A 21735-nucleotide genomic window follows, 5' to 3' on the forward strand; every position below is an offset into this window, starting at 1 on the left:
GACCCTTTAATACAGTTCCTCATGTTGTGGTGACCCCCATCCATAAAATGATCTTTGTTACTACTTCATAACTGTGATTTTGCTACTGTTATGAATTGTAATGTAAATATCTGATATGCAGGCTATCTGATATGCGACCTCTGTGTGTGTTGGTGGGGAGCCACAGGTTGAGAACCACTACTCTAGAACCTTCCACCGAAGCCCAAAGGGCATCTCCTCAGAAGCCATGCCTCCAGGCAGAGGTGCTATGCTCTTATCTTGCCTGAGGAGACATAAACCAACTATGACCAAACGGGACAGCCAACAGATGAGGAGCACCATGAAAACTCAGCGTGGGGAACCAGGGAGTGTGTTGGATCTGTGGTTCCCTGTGCACACGTGGTAGAGCTTCACTTACATGTGTGCGGGTGATCCCCAAACAGCTGTATCACCGCAAAGTGATGAACTTGTAGAGTCAGCCTTCCACTTCTGTGTAGTCCGGTCTCCCAGCATCACTTGCAGCTAGCTCAGTGGGAGAGAGGAGGGAGTAATGGTGGGACCCCAGGTGTGGGTCCTCTAACCCTCCTAAGCTCCATCTGCTAGGGAGTGTCAATAGCTCCATCATCATTACCACAGGTACTGCTAATACTTTATTCTTCTGTTTAGTCAGTTACCGTGACTACCTTTCCAAGACAATCTCTACGCTAAAATAGCAATGATGTGCCCAGAAGAAAAGTCGTACAAGGGATGCTGGCATCACAGCCAGACCCAGAGGTCTGGGCCCTGAGCCAGGAGGAGCTCGAGGCCTGGGCCATGAGGCCTCTGGCACACTCTTCCCCTCTCTTTGCTATGGCACCAACTTGGGAGGCCTGCATGGGGGAGTTAGCACAGTGGCAGGGCTTCTGGCTGGCCCCCTTGCCATCAGCAAGGCTCAGGAACTGCACTGGTGATGTGAATGCTCATCACATGTGACTGAGTGCCCTGGCTGCATCTGTGACCACTTTTACTGCAAAAGCTAAAGCAGGCCATTTCAGGGAGCGGGGAGTCGAACTCAGAGCACTTAAATCTTACAGAGGAAGGGGGCTGACACGGAGCTCACACATCATGCTCCAAGGATCGCCGTCTCCCGTGTCCCACCCTCACCGAAGCCCGCTAAGGTTTTATCAGGGGAGAATCCAAGTCCCCGCCAAGGAGAAGCCTGCTGGGCGAAGAACGGGTCATGCTGCCCAGAGACCCACCGTGCCTGCCCTCGTGCTGCTCACGCCATCGCTCCTCATCTTTGCAGAGTGAACACCAACAGGATGAAGTCAGTCTCACCCCCTGTGCCTGAACCAGCAAGTTCCCAGCAGGCCCCGGGGCCCACCAGCCTTCCCTGGGCGGAGCAGGCTCCCCCACTCCCACTCCAGTGGCTGCAGGCTGCCCAGGCCGCCTGTCTGCAGGGTCCACCAGGCAGAGCACGCCTCTGCTCCTGGGGTTTTCCCAGCCTCAAGCTGACAGTCAGCCTGTGCCAGCCCTTCATTACGATGACAAAATACTGCAGAAAAACAACTTAAAAGAAGAAGGTTGACCATGGCTCAGAAGTTCATGTGTGTTCTAATATGGCTGGGGTGTCTGGGGCTGCTGGGGTACGGAGGAGCCTTGTTTATGGGGCTGGTCAGCCCTACAGAAGCTTTTATCCTCACAGCAGGGGCTTGCCAGCTCTAGGGGTTGGGATAGGCTAGTCTCTCTAGGATAAAGATCGTCTTAAAGCAGGCAGCTGACATAGCCCCAGCTGGCCTTGGGCTCCAGGTCCTCTTGCTTCTATTGTTGTTGCTGGTGGTGTTTAGTTGGCTGGTTTGGTTTTTCGAGACAGGATTTCTCCGTGTAGCCCTGGCTGTCCTGGAACTCCCCCTTTAGACCAGGCTGGCCTCAAACTCAGAGATCTGCCTGCCTCTGCCTGCCTCTGCCTGCCTCTGCCTGCCTCTGCCTCCAAGTGCTGGGCTCAAAGGTGTACACCACAGACACTACTACCCAGCATCCTTCTCCCTCCTCAGTGATGGCTACATGTGTATGCCGTTACACCTACCAGAGACCACACCCACCCAGGGCCTCCTCCACGCTAGGCAAATGCTAGATCCGCTGAGCCCTGACCACTCATTCTGGAAGCTAACATCTTGCCCCTGCTTGCAGATGTGCAAGTATTGCCACCAAGGTTTCCCCAAATGCCGTCTGCCTCTCCTGTTAGCCAGGCGCATGTGCAGGGCTCACTGGCCCTGTTCTTGTTGCCTTCGCAGCTTTGTGAGTGGGTGCTCTCACTGGGTCCTTTGGGGGAGGATGAGCCTTCAATGCCTATGGCACCTGGCTCAGGGGAACAGGCTCCAAAAGATGGTCGCTGAGGGGGCGGGGCCTCCAGAGACTGACAGCTGCAGTCTGGTCCCCAGAGTGCATAGTATTTTCAAGAACTGATGACAAGGGTGTGCTCAGAGGCCCACAGGCAGCTGCCCTTGGCCCTTGCCTTCTTCCCGAGGTCATGCACTCCTTAGGAATGATGAACGTGTGTGTGCGTGTGCGCGTGTGATTGCATGCATGCTTGTATGTGCATGTCCATATGTGTCCTTGTTTGCGGAAGTATGCACATGTGAGTGGGTGTTTGTATGCGTACACAGGTTGGTAGAGTGCAGCCTTGGGTGTCATGCCCCGAGACGCTCTACCTTGTTCTGAGACAGGGTTTCGCACTGGCCTGGCACCTGCTGAGCTGGCAAGGCTGCGTGGCCCGTGAGCCCAGATTACAAGCATACACCGCTTCCCTTCTTTTCACACGGGTTGTGGGGATCCAGCTCTGGTCCTCAGGCTCGTACCAGCGTCACTTTACCAGCTGACGTAACTCTCCAGCCCATCCGCACCCTGGAGGCAAAGGACAGGGATGAGAAAGGCTTACTAAGGCCTTTACAGGGCGTGAGTTAGATCCACGCGAAAACATACAAATACCCTTGAGTAGCTGAGCCAGTGCAGCCTGCTCATGCTGGCTTGTGGCCTGGAGCACAGAACCACCACTCCCGCCCAGCCTCTGAGGGGCTGGAGAACTTGGACTTCCCACCAGATCCTAATGCAAGACTTAGGGATGGGAGCCGGAGCCTGTGGCATTGTGGCCATAGAGAGCCTCGGGAACTGGATGGGGGGCCCCCGCTCTCTCTCAGGCCTGCAGAAATCAGGCTTCCAGCCAGTGTGTACACTCCCAGCCAGGACCGTTGATTGAACGAGATCGAAATGCCTCTCACAGCCTTGTCACTGTGGGGCCCACAATCGATGGCTGCTTTATTACAGGCCACACATTTTAATCAGAATCAATAATCTTCATGATAAACAATTAAACAATTATTTCTCCCTCTATAGACCTCCTCTGCTGAAGTCAGTGCAGGACAGGAACACAGTGTCAGGCACAGGTACCCAGGCAAGGCCAAGGCTGGTCCCAGACATCCTGCCTTCTAAACATGTAGGAACCACTAACAGTGCACACACACACACACACACACACACACACACACACACACACCCCTCCCAGGAGAACCCAGTAGAGCCCTCTCATGTGTTAGACTCAGGTTAAATACAAAGAAGAAGAAACTAGGTTTTAAGGATGTGCTGAGCCCCCAGTCAGACAGTGCGCGCAAAGGAGGCTCGGGCCTTCCGGAAGAGCAGCGCCTGAGAGGTCAGCTGTTGCTCAGAGGCACTAGCCCCTGCCAGCAGGGGCTGGGGCCAACCTATGGCTGGTTCTGCAGTGAGAGCAAGTGATGTTCCTAGTCAGACCTGATCTGCTGTATCCAAAACCAGCTGTGGGACAACCTCCCCCTCCCGAACCAGGGACTGCTTTCTTTGTGCGCAGGGGCAGCCCAAAAGCGCCTGTGTGTCCATGTGAGCAGGACCGAGGGTGTGGGTGCATATAGAAATCAGAGGCCAGCCCTGGGTGCTGGCTTCCTTCCTCACATACCCTCAACCCAGTTTCCTAAGACAGAGTGTCTCAGTGGGACTGGAGCTTTCCCGTCAGGTGAGGCTGGCTGACCAGTCAGCCCCGGTGGTTTGCCTGTGTCCACCTCCCTAGCACTGGGGCCTGAACTTGGTTTTTCATGCTGACACAGCAAGTACTTTCCCTCATAAGCTAAGCCAAGTCTTTCTGCTGTGCCTGTCGCACGCAGCGGCTCCTGTGGGCAGCAAGGAATGGCCTCTCCTGAGCCCCTGCTTTTCTTCTCTGGTTGCAGAGAGGCCGGCGCCCCCCAGAGAGCTCCTGGTACCCCAGGCAGAAGTGACAGCACGGAGCCTCCGGCTCCAGTGGGTCCCTGGCAGCGACGGGGCCTCCCCCATCCGGTATTTCACCGTGCAGGTCCGAGAGCTGCCTGGCGGAGAATGGCAGACCTATTCCTCATCCATCAGCCACGAGGCCACAGCCTGTGCCGTGGAAAGGTACTGCAGACCGGGCTGGGGGGAGGGGGACTCAGTGTTCATCTTCCTAGCCTGTAGTCTTTGTCATTTGCCTCCCCACTGCAACAAAATACCAGCTGAAAGCAGCCTGGGGGCGGGGGGAGGGTTGCTCTGGCTCACAGTTTGAAGCAGTGTCCCTCATGGCAGTGAAGGCCTCATTTGTCCTTCATTCCAAGGACTCCAACCCCCACCCACCCTTAAGGTGGGCCTTAGCACATGAGTTAGCCCTGTCCCAATGATGTCTGGCAAACACTCCCTGAGGCTGGCTGGGCTCCTGGGTAAGTCTAGGCTCTGTGAGGTTGATAGCCCAGTCACACTGCAGTTGATACACTATCTCACACTGCGCTGCCTCACTTGATAAAATATTTAAGTGGCAGGTTGACTGGGGCCTTTTCCCACATACTCAGCGTTGATGTGTGTGAAATGCCTCTCCCCATCTCCCTGCCCCATCCCTGCTTGGACCCTTCTCCCCAACCCATACCCTTTCTTCCTGTCTCCTCTCACATGTACTCTGTTGCCCTCCCGCCTTTCCACCCCCAAGCCTCCTTTTAGCCTCTCGTGGACCGTTTTATATTTCCCCGGCCTCTACCCATACTCGCTCCCACAGGAGTACACGTTTGTAAAAGGTAGCAGTTAAGATCTGAGCACCGCAGAGAGCATGTTGACATGCTAAAAGAAGAATAATTTTTAATTAAAAATTTTAAACTTAAAAGCAGTTTAAAGGTATTGGAGGAAAAGGAGTCCCTGCTAAGGTGAGGGTCCCTACTCTGAAAGTCCCCACCACCGCCCTCCAGCTCACACAGTGGGTATCTGTGAGTCCACAGAGATGTCCTACTGAGAGCTAGCCCCCTGTCTCTGTTGACACTCCCGGCACCAAGGACCCAAATCTTTAGGGCTTCCACATTCCAGGCTCAAGGACTTAGGAAGCAAGAAGAATGGGGCTGAACCTGGGCTGTGGCCCAGCACCCCCAAAGGTAGGAGCTGGGAAAAGGGCAGTGGGAACAAGATGGTGGCTAGAGGGGAAGGCCAGAGAGACACCCCTTCTTTTTGAGGTTCAATATCCCCACCTCTTTGTCTGGCCACCTGAAAGGCAAGATAAAAATCTCAGCCCTGTTTTCATAGCCTTCTGAGTAACCACAGACACCGTGTTTGGTAAGGAGAGGCCCCTGTTTCAAGCTAGACGGTTTCATTTGGTCCAGAGGAGGCTGTCACTTTCCTAATAGTCAGGAACCAGGATGGAAGCCAGTCTCAGACAGCATCCTGAGAGGCTCTTTTGTCTGCTGCTGTGGCGTCACCCCTAATAATCCGAGCAGCTAAGCGTACTTCCATCTGCCACATGAGATCGGCTAATGGAGAGACAGGAGTTTGACTCTGCAGATCTAGTGGCCGGGGCTATCTGCTCAGGTGCTGTGGTCTGGAGCACAGCATGGGCGTGGGAGGTGAGCTGCTAGCATTGAGAGTGAGCGCCTGCGCTGACTGGGGCCTGGACTGTTAGTGGGGAATGGTAGGCATAATAATGGTAAGACAGCGGCACACCTGCGATGGTTGTCCAGAAAGGAAGCTGACACTTAATTCTCTGTAGATGGTGCAGCTGGCGCCTCAAGAGGAAAGGGCCTGGATGTAGGAGGAAGAGCACTAGATGGAAACAGTACAGTTATGGAGATCTAGACACGATGGGGTCCGTGTCTAGCTTAAGAAAGATGAGCAAGTGAGCGAGTGAGCAAGCACATGCACGAGAGAGAGGCGGGGAGGGACAGAGAGAGACAGAGTCAAAGAGACAGAGACAGAGAGAACCAAGGTCTAACCCCCTCAGGCTGTGAGGTCTATTCAAAGCAACCATGAAGGGTGGACCTGTGTTCTAACTGAGGGACTCCAGGCTCCCCTGGCCTCAGCCTCAGGGCTGGTCTTGGAAAGGGGATTCAGACAGGACAGGGTAGTAGCTCAGGGTAGTTTAATTGGAGTGAGGAGGAAACAGAAGTGTGTTCTCATGCAGAGCAGAGCAGCGACTCTCATCCTAGCTGGCAGGAGACCTGCCTCTCTCTCTGTTCCCCTTCTCTGTGACTTCCCAGGGTGGGCCATTTCAGGAAAGAGGCAACTTCTCGTGGAAGCTCACTTTACCCAGAATTCAGTCTAAGTAAATATAGAAGATCCCGGAATGTGTATGTATGTGTATGTGTATGTATAGGGGCTTGGTACTCTTAAAGTTAAAGGTCTCCATAGGGCAAGGGGCAGTAGTATTCTACCCAGGCTAGCCAGGGGAGGGAGTTCCAGGGGGTGCATTGGCCTGACGTAGTATGGACCACTCCTGCCCATTTTCTTTGCTCTCTGTTTGGGAGCTCTGATCTGGCCTGTCTGGAGTTAACCGCCACTGTTACCTTTATGTCTGTGTCAGAGTCCCTGAGCAGACCAACCTGCTGTTCTTTATGTCCTGTTTTGGAGCCCTAATGGTCAGTCTCTCCAGGAGTTAGCTCCTGCGTAACAGAACCAAGTTGCTACCCCAACAGGGTAGCCTCCCAGAGAAACTGAACACAGAAGAAAGAAGGGGACCACAGGGGCTGTAGGCAGGACGCAGACCAGGGACCTCAGGGGGCTTGTGTGCTGGCACTAGGACCCCTCTTCCATGGAGTGCCCACTACCACAGGCACAGTGCAAGCAGCTAGAAAGCATCGTATCCACAGCGGAAGGAATGACCACATAAAAGCAGGAGTTTGCAAAGAAGCGCTGCCCCATGGTCCACGTGAATCGTCAATTCTTCCTCTGTAAAATTTAACACTGCTGACGTGTAAATCCAGGTGCAGTTGGCTAGGGTAGGACAGGTGGGTTTCATAGTCTCTGTTCTTCATGATGCAAATAATGTGTGTGGAGTGTGTGAGTGTGTGTGTGTCCTATTTGGGATTCAACCCAGTACCTTGTGCATGCTGAATAAATGCTTTGTCATTTTTTTTATCCCCTCACTGGGGGATTGTAGGCAGGGGCTCTACCACTGAGCCACACCCCAGCCCCTCACTGGGGGATTCTAGGCAGGGGCTCTACCACTGAGCCACACCCCAGCCCTCCTTTTGCTTTTTGAGATAGAATGGTGTACAACTTAACTTACTCTGTAGCCGGTGTTCTAGTTTGGTTTCTGTTGCTGGATAAAATACTGACCAGAACAGACCTGTGGAGGAAAGACTTGCTTTAGCTTCCAGGTTGCAGTCTATCATCAAAGGAAGCCAGGGCTGGAGCTCAGGGAAGTGAACCAGGAGGAGGCAAGAACTATGGAGGAACGGTGCTTACTGGCTTGCTTCCCTGGGCTTGCTTAGCTACCTTTCTTCAGGCGCATCTGCCCGGGAAAAGGAAAGGCCACAGTGGACCCTCCCACATCAAGTAGCAATATGATGGGGACAATTCCTCGGTGGAGGTTTCCTCTTCCCAGGTGTGTTTAGGTATGCAGACAAGCCTTGAAATTTTGTCCTCCTGCCTCAGCCTCCCGAGCAGATCCCAAATGAACACCATGAAGCCTAGCTGAATCTTTAAAAGGTAGTTTCAGTGCCTGTGATATAACTAGGAAAGAGCAGCAGTGTTGGCACACACTGGACGGTGTGAACAGGGCCCCTGAAGTGCAAAGCAGTGAGTGTGATAGAGCTTAGTCCCTGTGCTGTGACTCTTGGATGCTTAGAAGTAAGAGCCGAGGTAGCAGGAGTTCTCTCAAAATTGGGCCTGAAGCCTGGGCAGCATCCGAGTTTGGAAGGCAAGGCACACGGAGTGTGCAAAGGGTCAGGGGAAGCTCCCCACAGTGTGGATGAATTTCACCTCACCCACAGAGGCAGGGCGAAAGTATCGTCCATTAATTGTCCACCGTGTGCCAAGATCGTTAGATCCCTGATGGTGATTCAGTGTTCACAAATGATCTCAGGGGCTCCAATCTCCATTTTTACAGGTGAGAAAGTGAGGCCCATAAAGATCAAATGACCGGTAATGGCGGGACTAAATTTGAATTCTGCTTGGCCAACTCCCCAGCAGAGGCACAGGTCACCCTGGAGGCGTGGAGGGGGTGGGAGTGGGGGCTCCAGGGCAGCTCTGTCTTTCCTTTATTAGGGAGTCCTTGAGATTGGCCTTGATGCAGGCAGGGTGGAGCCATGGATTTGGGACTGAGGTGGGAGGGAGGAGGATGGGGGGAACAGCTGTGGTCAGAGGCCTGATCTGCAGAAGTGGACCAGGCCAGAGGCGATTGCACCTAGGATGCTAGTGCCAGGGAACACGGAGCTAGCTTAGAGCCGATGACCAGGACAGGGACCATGATCACCAGTCACCATCACCACATTACTCATCTGGGCACAGGCCTCGCTCCATGTCCCTCTCGTGTTTGCAGAGTGCAAAGCTGGCTTCCTGCCTGCAGGGTTAGCTCCCAGGCATCCTAGGTGGATGAAGTCCTGGTAGCCTGGTCTGCTGCAGCCCTCCGTTTCTTGCCCTCCTTCACCCTCAGCCTCACTTGTCAAAGCTGGTCTGGTCCATCCAGCCCCTGCCACACACCACTTCCTGCACACTGCTCTCTGTGCTGAGCAGGGCTCCCAGCACGGGGAGGGCAACAGAGAAAGTGTCCTTGGGGAGCGTGCCGAAGACCCCTTAAGGGTCCGTGGGTCCTCACTCTGTGCACTGATGAACGTGATCTCAGCTTTCCCCGTTCTAAATGCAAGGCCCGGGTCCTGCTCCTTCTGTTTCTAATTTTTAACTTTGCTTTAAATTTTCTCTCTGTCTTTGAGAATTTTGCACATACATCTATTGAAATACATCGTGTTTACCTCTCCAGCTCCCTCAATATCTCCCACAACGCATCCTTCAACACACCTGTCCCACTAAGTCCAGTAAGTGCCAACAGTCTGTGCATGCATGTGGGCATCCCCTGGGAGCATGAGCAGCCCGCCAACCCGTGGGTACGTTCTCAAAGAAGAACCATCTTCTCCAGGGGACTCTGCACCCTCTTCTGGCCTCCGAGACAAGCTGCATGCGTGTGGCACGCATACATACACTCAGGCTCATACACATGTTAATAGTATTTTAAAAAACATAAAATAAATAAATCTTTGGGCTGGAGAGATGGCTCTGTGATTCAGGGCACTTACTGCTCTTGCAGAAGAGCCGGGTTCAGTTCCAGGCACCCACAGGCAGGTGACTCAGCTGCCTGTAACTCTGGGTCTTGGGGATCTAACATCCTTTTCTGGCCTCCATGGCACCTACACACACGGCATATATAAAGTCACACAGGCCCTCACATTAAATAAGTAAATAAACAAATAAATCTCCCTCTACCTATGGCTTTCTCGGCTATGGACTTCTGAATGGGACTGTAGTAGCAGGCGTCAAACTGCCCGTGCGGAGCAGGACTCGAATCCAGTCAGAAAGCGGTTGCTTACCCCCTCACAGTTGTGCCACTGCTGTGCATCTTGCCTGGCAGGTCAGTGTTGCAGCGTGTAACACACACGTACCCTCTCCCCCTCCCTTCCCAGGGCTGTGGAGCAGCGCTGCCTCCATAACATATTGATTTCTTCAGCAAAGCGCTATTGAGCGTCTCCAGGTGCTGAGCACAGTTCTCAGTGCTCAAGAGGCAGGAGCTCCTGAGGCTGTCCCAGCTGCCACCTTTAGGGATGTAGAATGACAGTGTGGCCATGATAAAGAAGACACAGGAGGACCAGGGATGTGGCTCAGTTGGTAGAGTGCTTGCCTGGCACACACAAAGCTCCCGATACCACATGGAGCCAGACGTGGTGATGATGCCTCCAACCCCAGGTCTTGAGAGATGGAAACAGGAGGATCAAGCTTCAAAGTCATCTCAGGTGCATAGTAAGTTCACTGCCAGGCTTAGCTACAGGCTCGGGGAAGGAAGGAAGGAAGGAAGGAAGGAAGGAAGGAAGGAAGGAAGGAAGGAAGGAAGGAAGGAAGGAAGGAAATGGAAAGGAAAAAAACAGGGCAAAGGGACATCCAGGATAGTTATCATGTGGCAGACATTTTAACTTTTTAAGATAATGTCTAAGAAATAATAATGATAACGTGTGTGTGTGTGTGTGTGTGTGTGTGTGTGTGTATGGAGTATGTGCACATGTATGTGCATATGCAGACACATTTGCGCACAGCTTAGATGAGGACATGTGTCCTGCACTATCTTATTCCGTTGAGACAGGGTCTCTTATTGAGCTAGTCTGGAAGGTAGGGAACCCCCCCCCACAATCACCCCGTCTCTAGCCTCTCCTTCCCCCAGCACTGGGTTTACACATACACAGCCACACATCCATGTGGCATTAGGGCTTGACCTCAGGTGCAAGCACTCTTACCCACCAGGCCATCGCCCCAGCCCCCATCTGCTGCTTTAAGCGAGGCTTGCTGCAGAGCCTCCCAAGCGCCTCCTCTGACGGACCTCTCAGATGCCTCTCTATGTCTGTTATTGAGGAGGCGTCTGCCAAGCAGCCCATCCAAGCATGTGTGGGGTGGAACTGGAAGGTAGTGTCAGAGCCCACATTTATAAGGGCCTCATGCTGCCTTCAACACCAGGGAGGCAGCTAGCTAGTCAGATGTGAGGTGGGAAGGAACAGGGGATAAGCAGGCCTGTATCACCGAGACTGGACACGGTAGCTTCAGGGAAGCCAAGAACAGGTGAACGTGATCTGCTTGAGCTAAGCAAAAGCTGTCCCCAGGAACCACACCAAAGATCATTCTGGTGGGCCTTCAGGGGCTTCTCTGTTAAGCTGAGTTAAGCCAACCAAGACCAAGCTCTCCTGGTCGCTGCTGGGGAAGCCAGGCCTGCAGGGGCTAGGGATTGGCAAGGCCAGACTGTTCCAGGGGCTCTGAGCACAGCACCCCTTGAGGCTTTAAACAAATGCTGGAATCCAATGTATTCAGAGGGAAAGGAGCACAGAGGTGCTCTGACATGGTGTCTACACAAAAACATAGCTGTCACCTCAAGGGACAGGAGAATTTATTCCGAAGTCAACTACGAGTGACTGTAGTGCAGGCTGCCCCAAATACCGCATTCCACTGTGGTAAGTCTCATGAAGCTCTTAAATGACAGAACAGAGTCCCAAGTGAAGGCGGTTTCAAACACGGTGGTGGAAACTGCAGGTAGGAGGTTACAGCAGAGCGGGAAGTTCCTGCAGCCGCAGATGCTGTCTGGGGACTTTCTTAGCCTTTGGGTTGGAGGAAGCCAGAGGTCTGCCTAAAAATCACATAGGATGCTAGGGCAGACACAGAGGTTGGTATATCTGGCTGTTTAGGGGGCAAGTGGGAGCCCAAGGCAGCTTCCTCCCAATACTCTAGAAGTTCTAATCAGCCAAGCAGCCTCACACAATGACCTTTTTCCTTTTTTCTCTCCTTTCCTTTCTTTTCCTTTCCTTTCCTTTCCTTTTTCCTTTCCTTTCCTTTCCTTTCCTTTTTCCTTTCCTTTCCTTTCCTTTCCTTTCCTTTCCTTTCCTTTCCTTTCCTTTCCTTTCCTTTCCTTTCCTTTCCTTTCCTTTCCTTTCCTTTCCTTTCCTTTCTCCTTTCCTTTCCTTTCCTTTTTCCTTTCCTTTCCTTTCCTTTTCTTTCTTTCTTTCTTTCTTTCTTTCTTTCTTTCTTTCTTTCTCTCTTTCTCTCTTTCTTTTCTCTCTCTCTTTCTTTCTTTCTTTCTTTCTTTCTTTTTTTCTAGGAACTTTAGTCAATAACAGTTTCTGAAACTGATTATAAGCTTTCTAAAGAACAGAACCTGTCTTTAGCGCCATCATTTCCCTGCTGGTCCATTTCCTTCCTGCCTGATAATCCTGCCTGGGAACTTTGTCCCTAGTGCAAGCTGGACAGGGCCTGCTCACCCTTGGTATAGCGTGGGCTTGGCACCTGGAAGAGATAGGGGTCCTGTGGAGAGGCCTGTCCGGGGTAGGGCAGAGACACTGTGAATCTAAGGTTGGTTGGCCAGTACAGAGCTCTGACAGGAATCCTAGAGTGTGAGGGGCGAGCTTTTGCTCTGGACACATCTGAGCTAGAAGACAGATCTTTTCAGCTGCTCCCTTGAGCCCAGCCCCAGGTCTACCCTCCACCCTTGGCCTAGGTGAGCAGTGGTCTACTGTGCAGTATATCGTCAAAGGGGCACTGAGTATCCTGTGGGGAGGATTTTCTCACTGGTGTCTCCCTCAGGAGACTGTCTTTCCCAGGGCACTGCGGCAGTCTAGGGGCCCCTGAAAGGCCCCAGTAGTTGTATCCAGGTGGTTGTGAGCCAACTTAGCAGTTCCCAGGGCAGGGGAGATGTCTGTCTACCTCTCCAGTCTGTCCGCCTCCTGGTCATTACACAGACAAGACGGACAGGGAGCCGGGTCCTCTGTAGCTGCTGATTTCTTTCCGTTACAGACTGAGGCCTTTCACTTCCTACAAGCTGCGCCTGAAGGCCACCAATGACATTGGGGACAGTGACTTCAGTGCAGAAACAGAGGCCGTGACCACACTGCAAGATGGTGAGCAAAAGCCAGCTCAGCTCAGCCACTCCCCACTGCTGTGCTGAGGCTGGAGGACGCCTTCCTCCCAGAAAGAGGCCCTGCCCCAGTCTTGAGCAGAGAAGAGGGGTCACCAAGGGAGGGTGACAAGCAGCAGCAGTCCATTAGTAACTGACAGCCTGGGGCGTTCCTACACACCCCACGGTCATAAATCAAGGCCCCCCGGAGAGCTTGAAGACGGAATGGAACTCGCTTTGATTGGCTTCCAAAACCCTCGTCCATTTAGAAATTGAATAATTAATGGAGGTCGTTAAAAATAAATGTCTGTGGGTAGCTGGGTCCAAGTAGTTTCAGATTCCCCCACACACATACCAAAGCACCCTCTTCTGACCTCAGAGGCAGTGGGCTTGAAGATACATTGTCATCTCAGGGATCTGATCCTGGGTGTGGGAAGGAAGGCAGTGAGCCCCGGAGACCGGTCCATCAGACACAGATAACCTGACAAGTGGGCTGGGAAGTGGATACTGTGCAACTCCCAGATCAGCCCCGAAGCCAGGCACTTAGTTCAGCCTCCAGGGCTTTGTGCAAACTCCCAGAAAGCCCTGTCTCTTCCATTTAACGCTCCAGTGCAACGGTTTCCAAATGGGCCAGGTCCCAGCTGCCTGGTCCTGTGACCTCTCATCATGTGTCCTCGCCCTCCGCCTCCACTCTTCTCAGAGCCCGGACGGGTAACTTCTACCGCACAGAGTTTCAGGCCACCTCAGGGACTAGCCCAGGGGTGGAGATGAGCCATTTTCAGCTTCCCAGACATGCTCAAGATGTTTGATGCCAAAACAAAACAGAACTAACAAAAATCAGCCCTCACCTAATGGGAATGGGAGATAAACTTTACTTGGGAGCCAAATATGAGTGATCATGGCCCCAGGGAACACGGATTCAGGTTGCCCCAAATACGGAAACATGTTAACAATTCCGTACGGTTTTCATGGTGGCAGAAGAAAGGAAATTTTAAACGAGAATAATTTTGAATATATTGGTGGGAAACACCAGGTGAGCAGATTCTAGTAAGCTCTGCTTTAGACCTCAGACTTATCTGGTGACAATTTGATTTTGCCTTTGTGTTGGGGAGGCGAGGGGTCTGTTTGTACACTCCAAAAGGAATGTGACATAATGTCACGATGCTGTGAGATTGCACACAGTAGGCAGGCAATAAGTGGCAATTTAGGGGCTTAGCTAGCCCAAGATAACTCAGCTCCCAACCTGCAACATTCCAGCTCTCCAGGGCCACAGGAGCTGTAATGGTGGGTCAGTCAGCCTTGAAGAGCGGTTAATGTAGGTGCCCTCCGCCCCCGAGAATTTCAGTTAACACAGAGAATTTCGATGCAAAGCCAGCATCCCAGCGGTGGCTAGCGGTGTCTAGTGAAAGGGATGCTGGGCTTCTGTAAATCTCTGGAGAAACGGATCCTGTTTGCTCATCCTGAGAGCTGATGGGAACTGGGTGCAGCTCTCGGCAAGAATCGGCAGAGCTCACGGGAGGCTGTGACGTACATCCTGGGGCAGCCCCAGGAGCCTGGCAGGCGAGGTGGGAGGCAATGCAGAGGAAACCCCTCCATTCACTGCTGAAAGAATGTGGAGGAAGAAAAATCTATGGATGAACTCACTTAAAGCTGGGGGCTCTGCAGGATGGGAAGATGGCCCAGTGGGTAGGCTTGTGACCCCAGCCGGGGTTGGGGTGGATCTCAGGGGTTAGCTAGCCAGCCTCCATATGCTCCTCCCAATCCCCCAGCCCCTCGCCAGGACCAGCATAGGGCATAAACATGTGCACAGATGCAGAGAGTCTTCGCATATACACAGGAAAGGGGGTTGTGGAGGATGGGTAGAGAGTCAGCATCAAATGAAAACTAGGAAAAAAAGGAAAAAAAAAACCCACATTCGTTTTATCTTGCATCAGACACAATGGAGAGAATATTTGCAGTGGTGCACTAACTCTTCGAAGAAGAAAAAAACCAGACACCCAGCAAGCTGCTTCCATTGTTGGGTTATCTCTGACAAACAGGGAGCACAGTATCCCGACAGGCTCCCAGCGACCTCAGAGAATAGGCCTTTTCTGGAAATCTATTCAAGGAGCTCTCCAGGCTCCCCAGGCCCCTTCTCATTCCTTTGATATTCAAATGGGGCTTCTGAGGCCCCCTATCTCATCATCTTCCTTGTCTGAGACTTGCAATTTCCCTTTGTGGATGGATTTGCATTGTGTTTGTGGCCCTTTGTCTCCCACTGTCAGGTGGAGATTGACTGGCAAGACCAAGCCTGCCAGAGCTGGAAGAGGAGGGACCTTTGATGACTGAGTAACATTTCCTTTTTACTCTGCTAGGGATAGAACCACAGACCTTGCAGGTGCTCAACCAGCCCTTCACTGGAAGATTCATACTCTACCACCAAGCCACACCCCAGCCCCTCACTGAGTTATTCTAGGCAGGGGCTCTACCATTGAGCCACACCCCAGCCCCTCACTGGGGGATTCTAGGCAGGAGCTCTACCACTGAGCCACACCCCAGCCCCTCACTGGGGCATTCTAGACACTCTGTCAGTGAGCTGTGACCTCAGTCTTTTTTTTTTTTTTTTTTTTTTTTTTGCACATAGGGCTTCAGTTATGGCCCAGGCTGGTCTTGAGTCTGTGACCCTTCAGTTTCTGCCTCCCAAGGTCCCCAGGATCTCAAGATCTCTGGCTTGGTGGTACCTGATCCCACGTGTTCTTACTAGCCTGGTATTTATGGGCTGCACGGGGTTCTGGGGCTGGATTAAAGTCCACATTGACAACAGATTAGTCTAGAACAACGGTTTTCAACCTTCCTGATGCTGCAACCCTCAGGCTGTGGAGACCCCAACCATCAAATTATTTTCATTGCTACTTCTTAACTGTAATTTTTTACTGTTACGAATCATAATATAAATATTTGTGTTTTCTGATGGCCTTAGGTGGCCCTTGTGAAAGAGTCATTTGCCCCCAAAGGGGTTGCAACCCACTGTTTGAGAACCACTGGTCTAGAGGGTTGTACTGGGCTCCACCTGTGCTGCTGAGGTCAGAGGGCTGGCCTGGAGGATGCAGATGAGAACCATCCAGAGACAGATTTGGGATGCAAAGTAGACAGAGCCTGGTACCCATGGGGCATGATGGAACCTGTCCAGTCCTGTCCAGCTCCATGAGTACTTATGGAGTGGACTATTGTTGGTACTCAGGCACACCTGAGGAGACACAGAGACGTCAATTTAGTATACGAGAGAGGACCACGTGATCTGGAGAGGGCAGAAACGCCACGGGGGGGGGGAGCCCTCCTACCCTTGGATACGTGATGAGGTCCGAAAGCAGGCTCGCATGGCAGGAGTCAAACCAACCTTGTCCTTCCTGAGACCAAAGCAGAACCACTGAAGCTTCCCAGCTCACAGCCCAAATGCCCTTTGCCTTGCTGGCTGGCTAGCAGCAGCCTCATCTCTAGCAACAGTCACATGCGTGTTTCAGACTAAGATCATGTGACCTCACTGTGACCACCTGCCTTGCTCATAGGGAATGAACAACCATCACCCATGATCTCATGGGTGTCCGACACCCGTTCCCAAAACGTGCAATCTCAGGAAGGGTCTGTTATGAAATATAATGTGGGGGGGGGGGTTACCATGTTGGCCCCATGCCAATGTGTGCCGCCCCCTGAGAAAGTACGCCATGCCACAAATCTGGTATAAAGGGAGTTTATTGGGGGAACGGAGAGAAAAGGGCAGCATCAACAAGCAAGCCATGAGGGCATAGAAGAAGAGGGAGGCGCAGAGAAGGACAAAGGGGGGGCAAGGCAGAAAAATGCAGGAAGAGAGAGAGCTGGGGTGGCGGCAGTTCTTTTATGGGGCTGCACACATCTGTTGCTCCTGGCAGTGGTGACAGGTGGTGATGCAAGCAACTGCTGGGTCCTGAGGGCAGGCCAACAGAATCGCCTGCGCACTAACAGGGGGTGGGCCTGAGCTCCCAGAGTGCTGTAGGTTGTCTGAGGGGACCCACGGGGGATCTGGAGGACCCATGGGGGATTCCAGCTCCCGACTCGCCTGAATGTCCCAGCACAGTTAGAGGAGCCGCACTTGTTACATGAGGCAGAGGAATGGCAGGGTAAGGGGACGAAAGGGAGGACGGCCACCCCTCTTGGAAGGGCATCTGAAACTCGTCGGAGCCGTTGTAACCCTGCTTTCCTCTGTCCACTGTTCTGCAGTACCAGGAGAGCCTCCAGGGTCTGTCTCAGCCACGCCTCACACCACGTCCTCCGTTCTGATCCAGTGGCAGGTAAGAGCCGGGGACCTCACTTATTTCTGAAGCATGTTTTCACGTCCTGGTTCAGCCAACCAGGACAACTATACAGAGTCTACACACAAGACATGCTAAGTGTATGGATGTAACAGAGGAAACAGCCTGGCTGAGTCAGACAGAGCCCACAGCTCAGAATGACAGGAGGAATATGCAGGAAAAGGGCCCCTGGCTGGGACTCCCCCAGTCCAGCACGGAGGAAGCAGGCACTCGGGTCTCCCGGGATGAAGCCTGCCCTCAGACTCATGGGCTTGCAGTACACAGGAAGAAACTCATTCTAAAAGAATTATTTATATGACCCTGGGGAGAGGGAGCCGGCTGGGTGGCAGGGGCTTATATCTGAGGGCTGAAAGGCCACGTCTGGGGCTCGCCCCTGATAGATACCAGTAGGTCCCTGTGCAAGAATGAACAGGACCCTCTGGCAACGTGGCATAAGAGCTGTGTGACCCCACCCTGGTTCAAACATGATGGACAATTCAGAGCAGAGCCCTGGGAGTGCTGGAGCCTGGAGCCTGCACTAGGAAGAAAAAGAGAGACAGGACCAGGCAGCTGGAGGAGCCGCTTACACCCAAGCTAGCATAAAGGCCCGTGGCTCCCAGTGAAGTCCCAGCCATCCGGTGCAGCACCTGGTACCTAAGTGTTAGGTTGTATCTCACGTCAGTTACCTTCTTCCCTGCTGAGACAAAATATCTGATAAAAGCAGCAGGGGGTGGGGCAGCACTCAGGCTTACAGTTTGGGGGTCCAGCTCATCATGATGGGGAAAGAGTGGCAGCAAGGGCCGGAGGCCGCTGGTCACAGCAAGGGCCGGAGGCCGCTGGTCACATTGTACCCACAGTCGGGCAGCGGAGAGAGACGGAGCTGGTGCTCAGCCTGCTTTCTCCCCGCTTAGTCTGGGAGTCCGGCACAGAGAACGATCTACTCACTGTTCAGGGCAGTCTTCATGGTTCAGATAACCTAGTCTAGAAACTTCTTCACAGACATGCCCAGAGACCTGCCCCTAGGTGATTCTAGATCCTGACAAGTTGACAGTCAGTATTAACCCTCACGGGTTAGGATACTGCCATTGGGGCACAAAAGTGGCATCTTAGGGTTTGACCTAAGAGAGTTGGATGCTGCCGCCTTCAGGAGGGACAGAGAATGGGACTTCAGCAGTGGAGGTCTCTGCTAAGAGTGTAAGAGCTTCCCCTCAGAGATATAATCACACAGTGACAGGTGCCTTTCAAGGGAGAGCAAGATGTTTGCCAATGTTTCCTGGTGACACTGGCAGTGCCCTGCTGGGAACTTGGCCTTCTCTGGGTTCACTAGCAAGGAGGGAATAGGACAGAACAAGAAAGTATCAGCATAGGCCCCCATCTACTCCCATACATCAACGAGCAGCTCATGGCAAATCGCAAAGGGTCTTGACCTCAACATGCCAAGGGCCATGTGACCCACTGAGGCCTCTCTGCAGCTGGTTCTTAAACACAGCGGGTGTCTGGGATGCTCCTTCCCGGAATTCCACATCTTTCTTCCCCACGGGCCTTGCTTCAGCCCTGGCTTCTGATAGGAGCTGTCCTGAGAGGCCAGAAACCTTCCAAGCAGAAGTTCCGAGTCCTGAGCGCTGTGAGTCTCGCCCTCCACAAAAATACCAGGGGAGGGAAGAGAGGGCTGATTGGCCTTTCTGTCGAGACCTAGGATGGGAACACAGTCCCATGCTGTTGCCTTTGGGAGCCCACGGAGGCCCTTTATTCTTTTAGGGACCTTGACTCAAATAGAGCCAGATCCTCGGGGTTTTTTGGTTTCGGTTTTGTTTTTTACTGTCAGTTGGGTTCTGGTAAGATTCCTGGAAAGCTGTAGGTTACATCTGAGAGAGGAGAAGGGCCTTACACAAATGTTCCTTGTATCTGAATTGATTCTCAGCCAATGAAAATTTCACCCAGACTCTGAGGTAAAGAGCTTCTTTTCTTCCCCCCTCAAGCCCATAATTCTCCCTGCCTTTCTATACTGCCTCCACTCCTACTGTGCCAGATTCTAGTAGGAAATTAGCGTTTTGTGTGTAGATGAGGCATCTGGCCTGCCAATAATGAGATATGTGTCTTTTCCATCGGGGCAGTGAGGCCTCTGGGCAGGGCACACCGTCCCCTTTGGATAAAGTTGCCATGGCCAGAAGCTGCTGCCGGGCCCAGTCCATAACAGCACAGGTGTCCAGCCTCCGCCGTGAGTGCTGGACAGCTCTGTGAAGTGGCACAGAGCCGCACCGGAGGAACTTGGCATATGTGCCCATCAGCTGTGCCCTCCAGTGTCCAAAAGAACAAACAGATTTCAAAAAGCCCAGGGCAAGCGGTGGCCCGTCCAATGTATTGTAGAAATAAATGCCTGTCAAGCAGCAGGTGATTGAAACACAATTAAAATTACGAGTAATTTAGGAATTCAGGGACCAGAACAAAGAAAGAGGAGCTGGATTTAAATATAGATTCCTGTTCCCCATAAAGCATCTCACCTGTAACCTTTTGTTTTTTTTGGCAATTGGCTTTTAAAAAAATACAAACATGGACTGTAATTTGAGGCTGCGAGCTCTCCTCAATGCCTCCCCACTGCGGGCTGCTGGGCTCAGGCTTCTTAGGGAGACTATCACACTTCGCTTTTAGCGGGGTCCAACTCTGCTCATGCCTTAGGATTCGAATGCACGTCCCAAGTGGGGGCGAAGTCGCCTTTGCAATGAGCCCTGTTTGTCCAACGACACCTCAAGGGGGTTGTTCCTCCTTTCACTAACAAAACATCTGACGAGAGCTGACTTAACGGAGGGAAAGGCTTGTTCTGTCCCGCTCCAGGGTGCAGTGGGTCATGGTGGGAGCGGCATGACAGCAGTTGCGTGCTCTGTGAGGAGCTCTCCATTGTATTCAGGACCACGGCCATGGAAGAGTTGCACACACATTTCGGTGGGTCCTCCCTGCTCAGTGCACTCTAGAAACTTCCTCACAGGCATGCTCACATACTTACTGACAAAGGAAAGACCCGCTGTCACTCTTCCTCCTGTGAGTGTGATGGCGGCCAAGACAAAGGCCACGAGGCCTCAGGCATGTGCAGCTGAGCTCCCGGGCTTATTTCCTTTTCTCTCCTTGCACTGTCATGCACAGAAGCATGAGAAAGCAATGGAGAGAGGCCTCTAGCCATCCCAGAGGGATAAATGAACATACTCGATGGGTGGGTGGGGACAAGGCAGAGAGAAGGTCCAGCCTGGGCAAAGTCTCAAGTATAAAGTTGCTGGCTGCCATGGTGTGGGCCCCCCAAAGTCTGATGGCTTGAATGCTTGGTTTTGGATATGAGTAGCCAGCTATGGGGTTTCAGGGAGATGGTTCGATAGGGATCTAAGCTATCGATGGACCCCGAAGTGGAAGAGACTGTTGGGATGTGGTGGAGTTTTGGAGAGAGGGATCTGAGCATAAGAAGTGGTTTACTAAGAGCATGCCATCTGTGTGTGTCCATGTGTGTGTGTCTGTGTGTGCATGTATATATATATATATATGTATGTATGTATGTATGTGTGTGTGTATATATATATCTATATACATATATACACACATGCATGTATAAGTATCTTTAGGAAGCTCATAAAATAGATTTCCATGTGGCTTTTCAGACACAGTTTGGTTAGTTCTCCCCCGGCCTCCTGTCCACTGTGAGAGAACCATGTGCTCCTCCTGCCTCGGCCAGCCTCACCACAGGCCCAGAAACAGTAGAGCCAAGGGACCCATGGCCAAAGCCTCTAAGACCATGGGCCAAATCAATCCCTTCCTCCCTCCCAGGTGCTCTCACAGGTGTTTAGCACGTGACAGAAGGTCGAGGAGCACACTGTGTTTAATGCTGTATTTGAAATGAAGGCCACCTGGGTTCCTGTGTGTCCCTACACCACTGGGACTTAGTCCTACAGGGAAGCCTGGTGCCACTGTCCAAGACAGGAAGGCCACAGGGTGTGGTAAGCCTAGACCCCGGGGGCCTCAGCAGTGCCACTGGGTTTGGGCTTTAATCCTAGCTCCACCCCTTGCTCTCATGAGGCCCTGGGTGAGTGATTTCTTTCCCTGAATCCGAGGTCCCTGGTACACCATGGTGGGTTTTGCTCTGTAGCCTCCCTCCCTCCCGAGCAGAGAGGCAGCCCTGAGCAGAGTAGAGGCCGCTAGGGGACTCAGCCCAGTCCTTTCAGGTAGCTGGAAAGAAGAATGCTTTCTTAGTTACTTTTCCCACTGCTACAAGATACCTGATCAAAGCGATTGAGGGGCCTATGGTCCTTCAGGGTGGGGAAGCCTGGGCAGCAGGAGCCTGAAGTAGCCTGAACCATTTCTTTCTTCTACAGTCAGGAGGCAGAGAATGATGACTGCCTCTGCTCTGCTCTCTCTCTCCACTTACACAACCCAGGTTTCCAGCCAGGGGATAGTGCCGCCCACAGTGGACAGGCCTTCTCACCTCAATTAACCCAATCAAGATAATCCTATAGACATACCCTGCCCCCAGGGAATTCAATGGGTACCTTAGGAGGGGCAAAGGAATGAGGGGAC

General features: G+C 52.5%; 1 protein-coding gene across 1 annotated transcript in view; it reads left to right on the forward strand.

Moving 5' to 3' along the window:
• The window catches only part of Sdk1 (sidekick cell adhesion molecule 1), an 898365-nt gene that overhangs the window by 808958 nt on the left and 67672 nt on the right, over nucleotides 1–21735 (forward strand). The window contains exons 30-32 of the mRNA XM_060368045.1: nucleotides 4212–4413; nucleotides 12778–12881; nucleotides 17111–17181. Of these exons, the coding sequence (XP_060224028.1) occupies nucleotides 4212–4413; nucleotides 12778–12881; nucleotides 17111–17181 (377 nt within the window). The remainder of the gene's footprint in view (nucleotides 1–4211; nucleotides 4414–12777; nucleotides 12882–17110; nucleotides 17182–21735) is intronic.

Source organism: Meriones unguiculatus, chromosome 15 (genome assembly GCF_030254825.1).
Source record: "Meriones unguiculatus strain TT.TT164.6M chromosome 15, Bangor_MerUng_6.1, whole genome shotgun sequence".
Classification (NCBI taxonomy): domain Eukaryota; kingdom Metazoa; phylum Chordata; class Mammalia; order Rodentia; family Muridae; genus Meriones; species Meriones unguiculatus.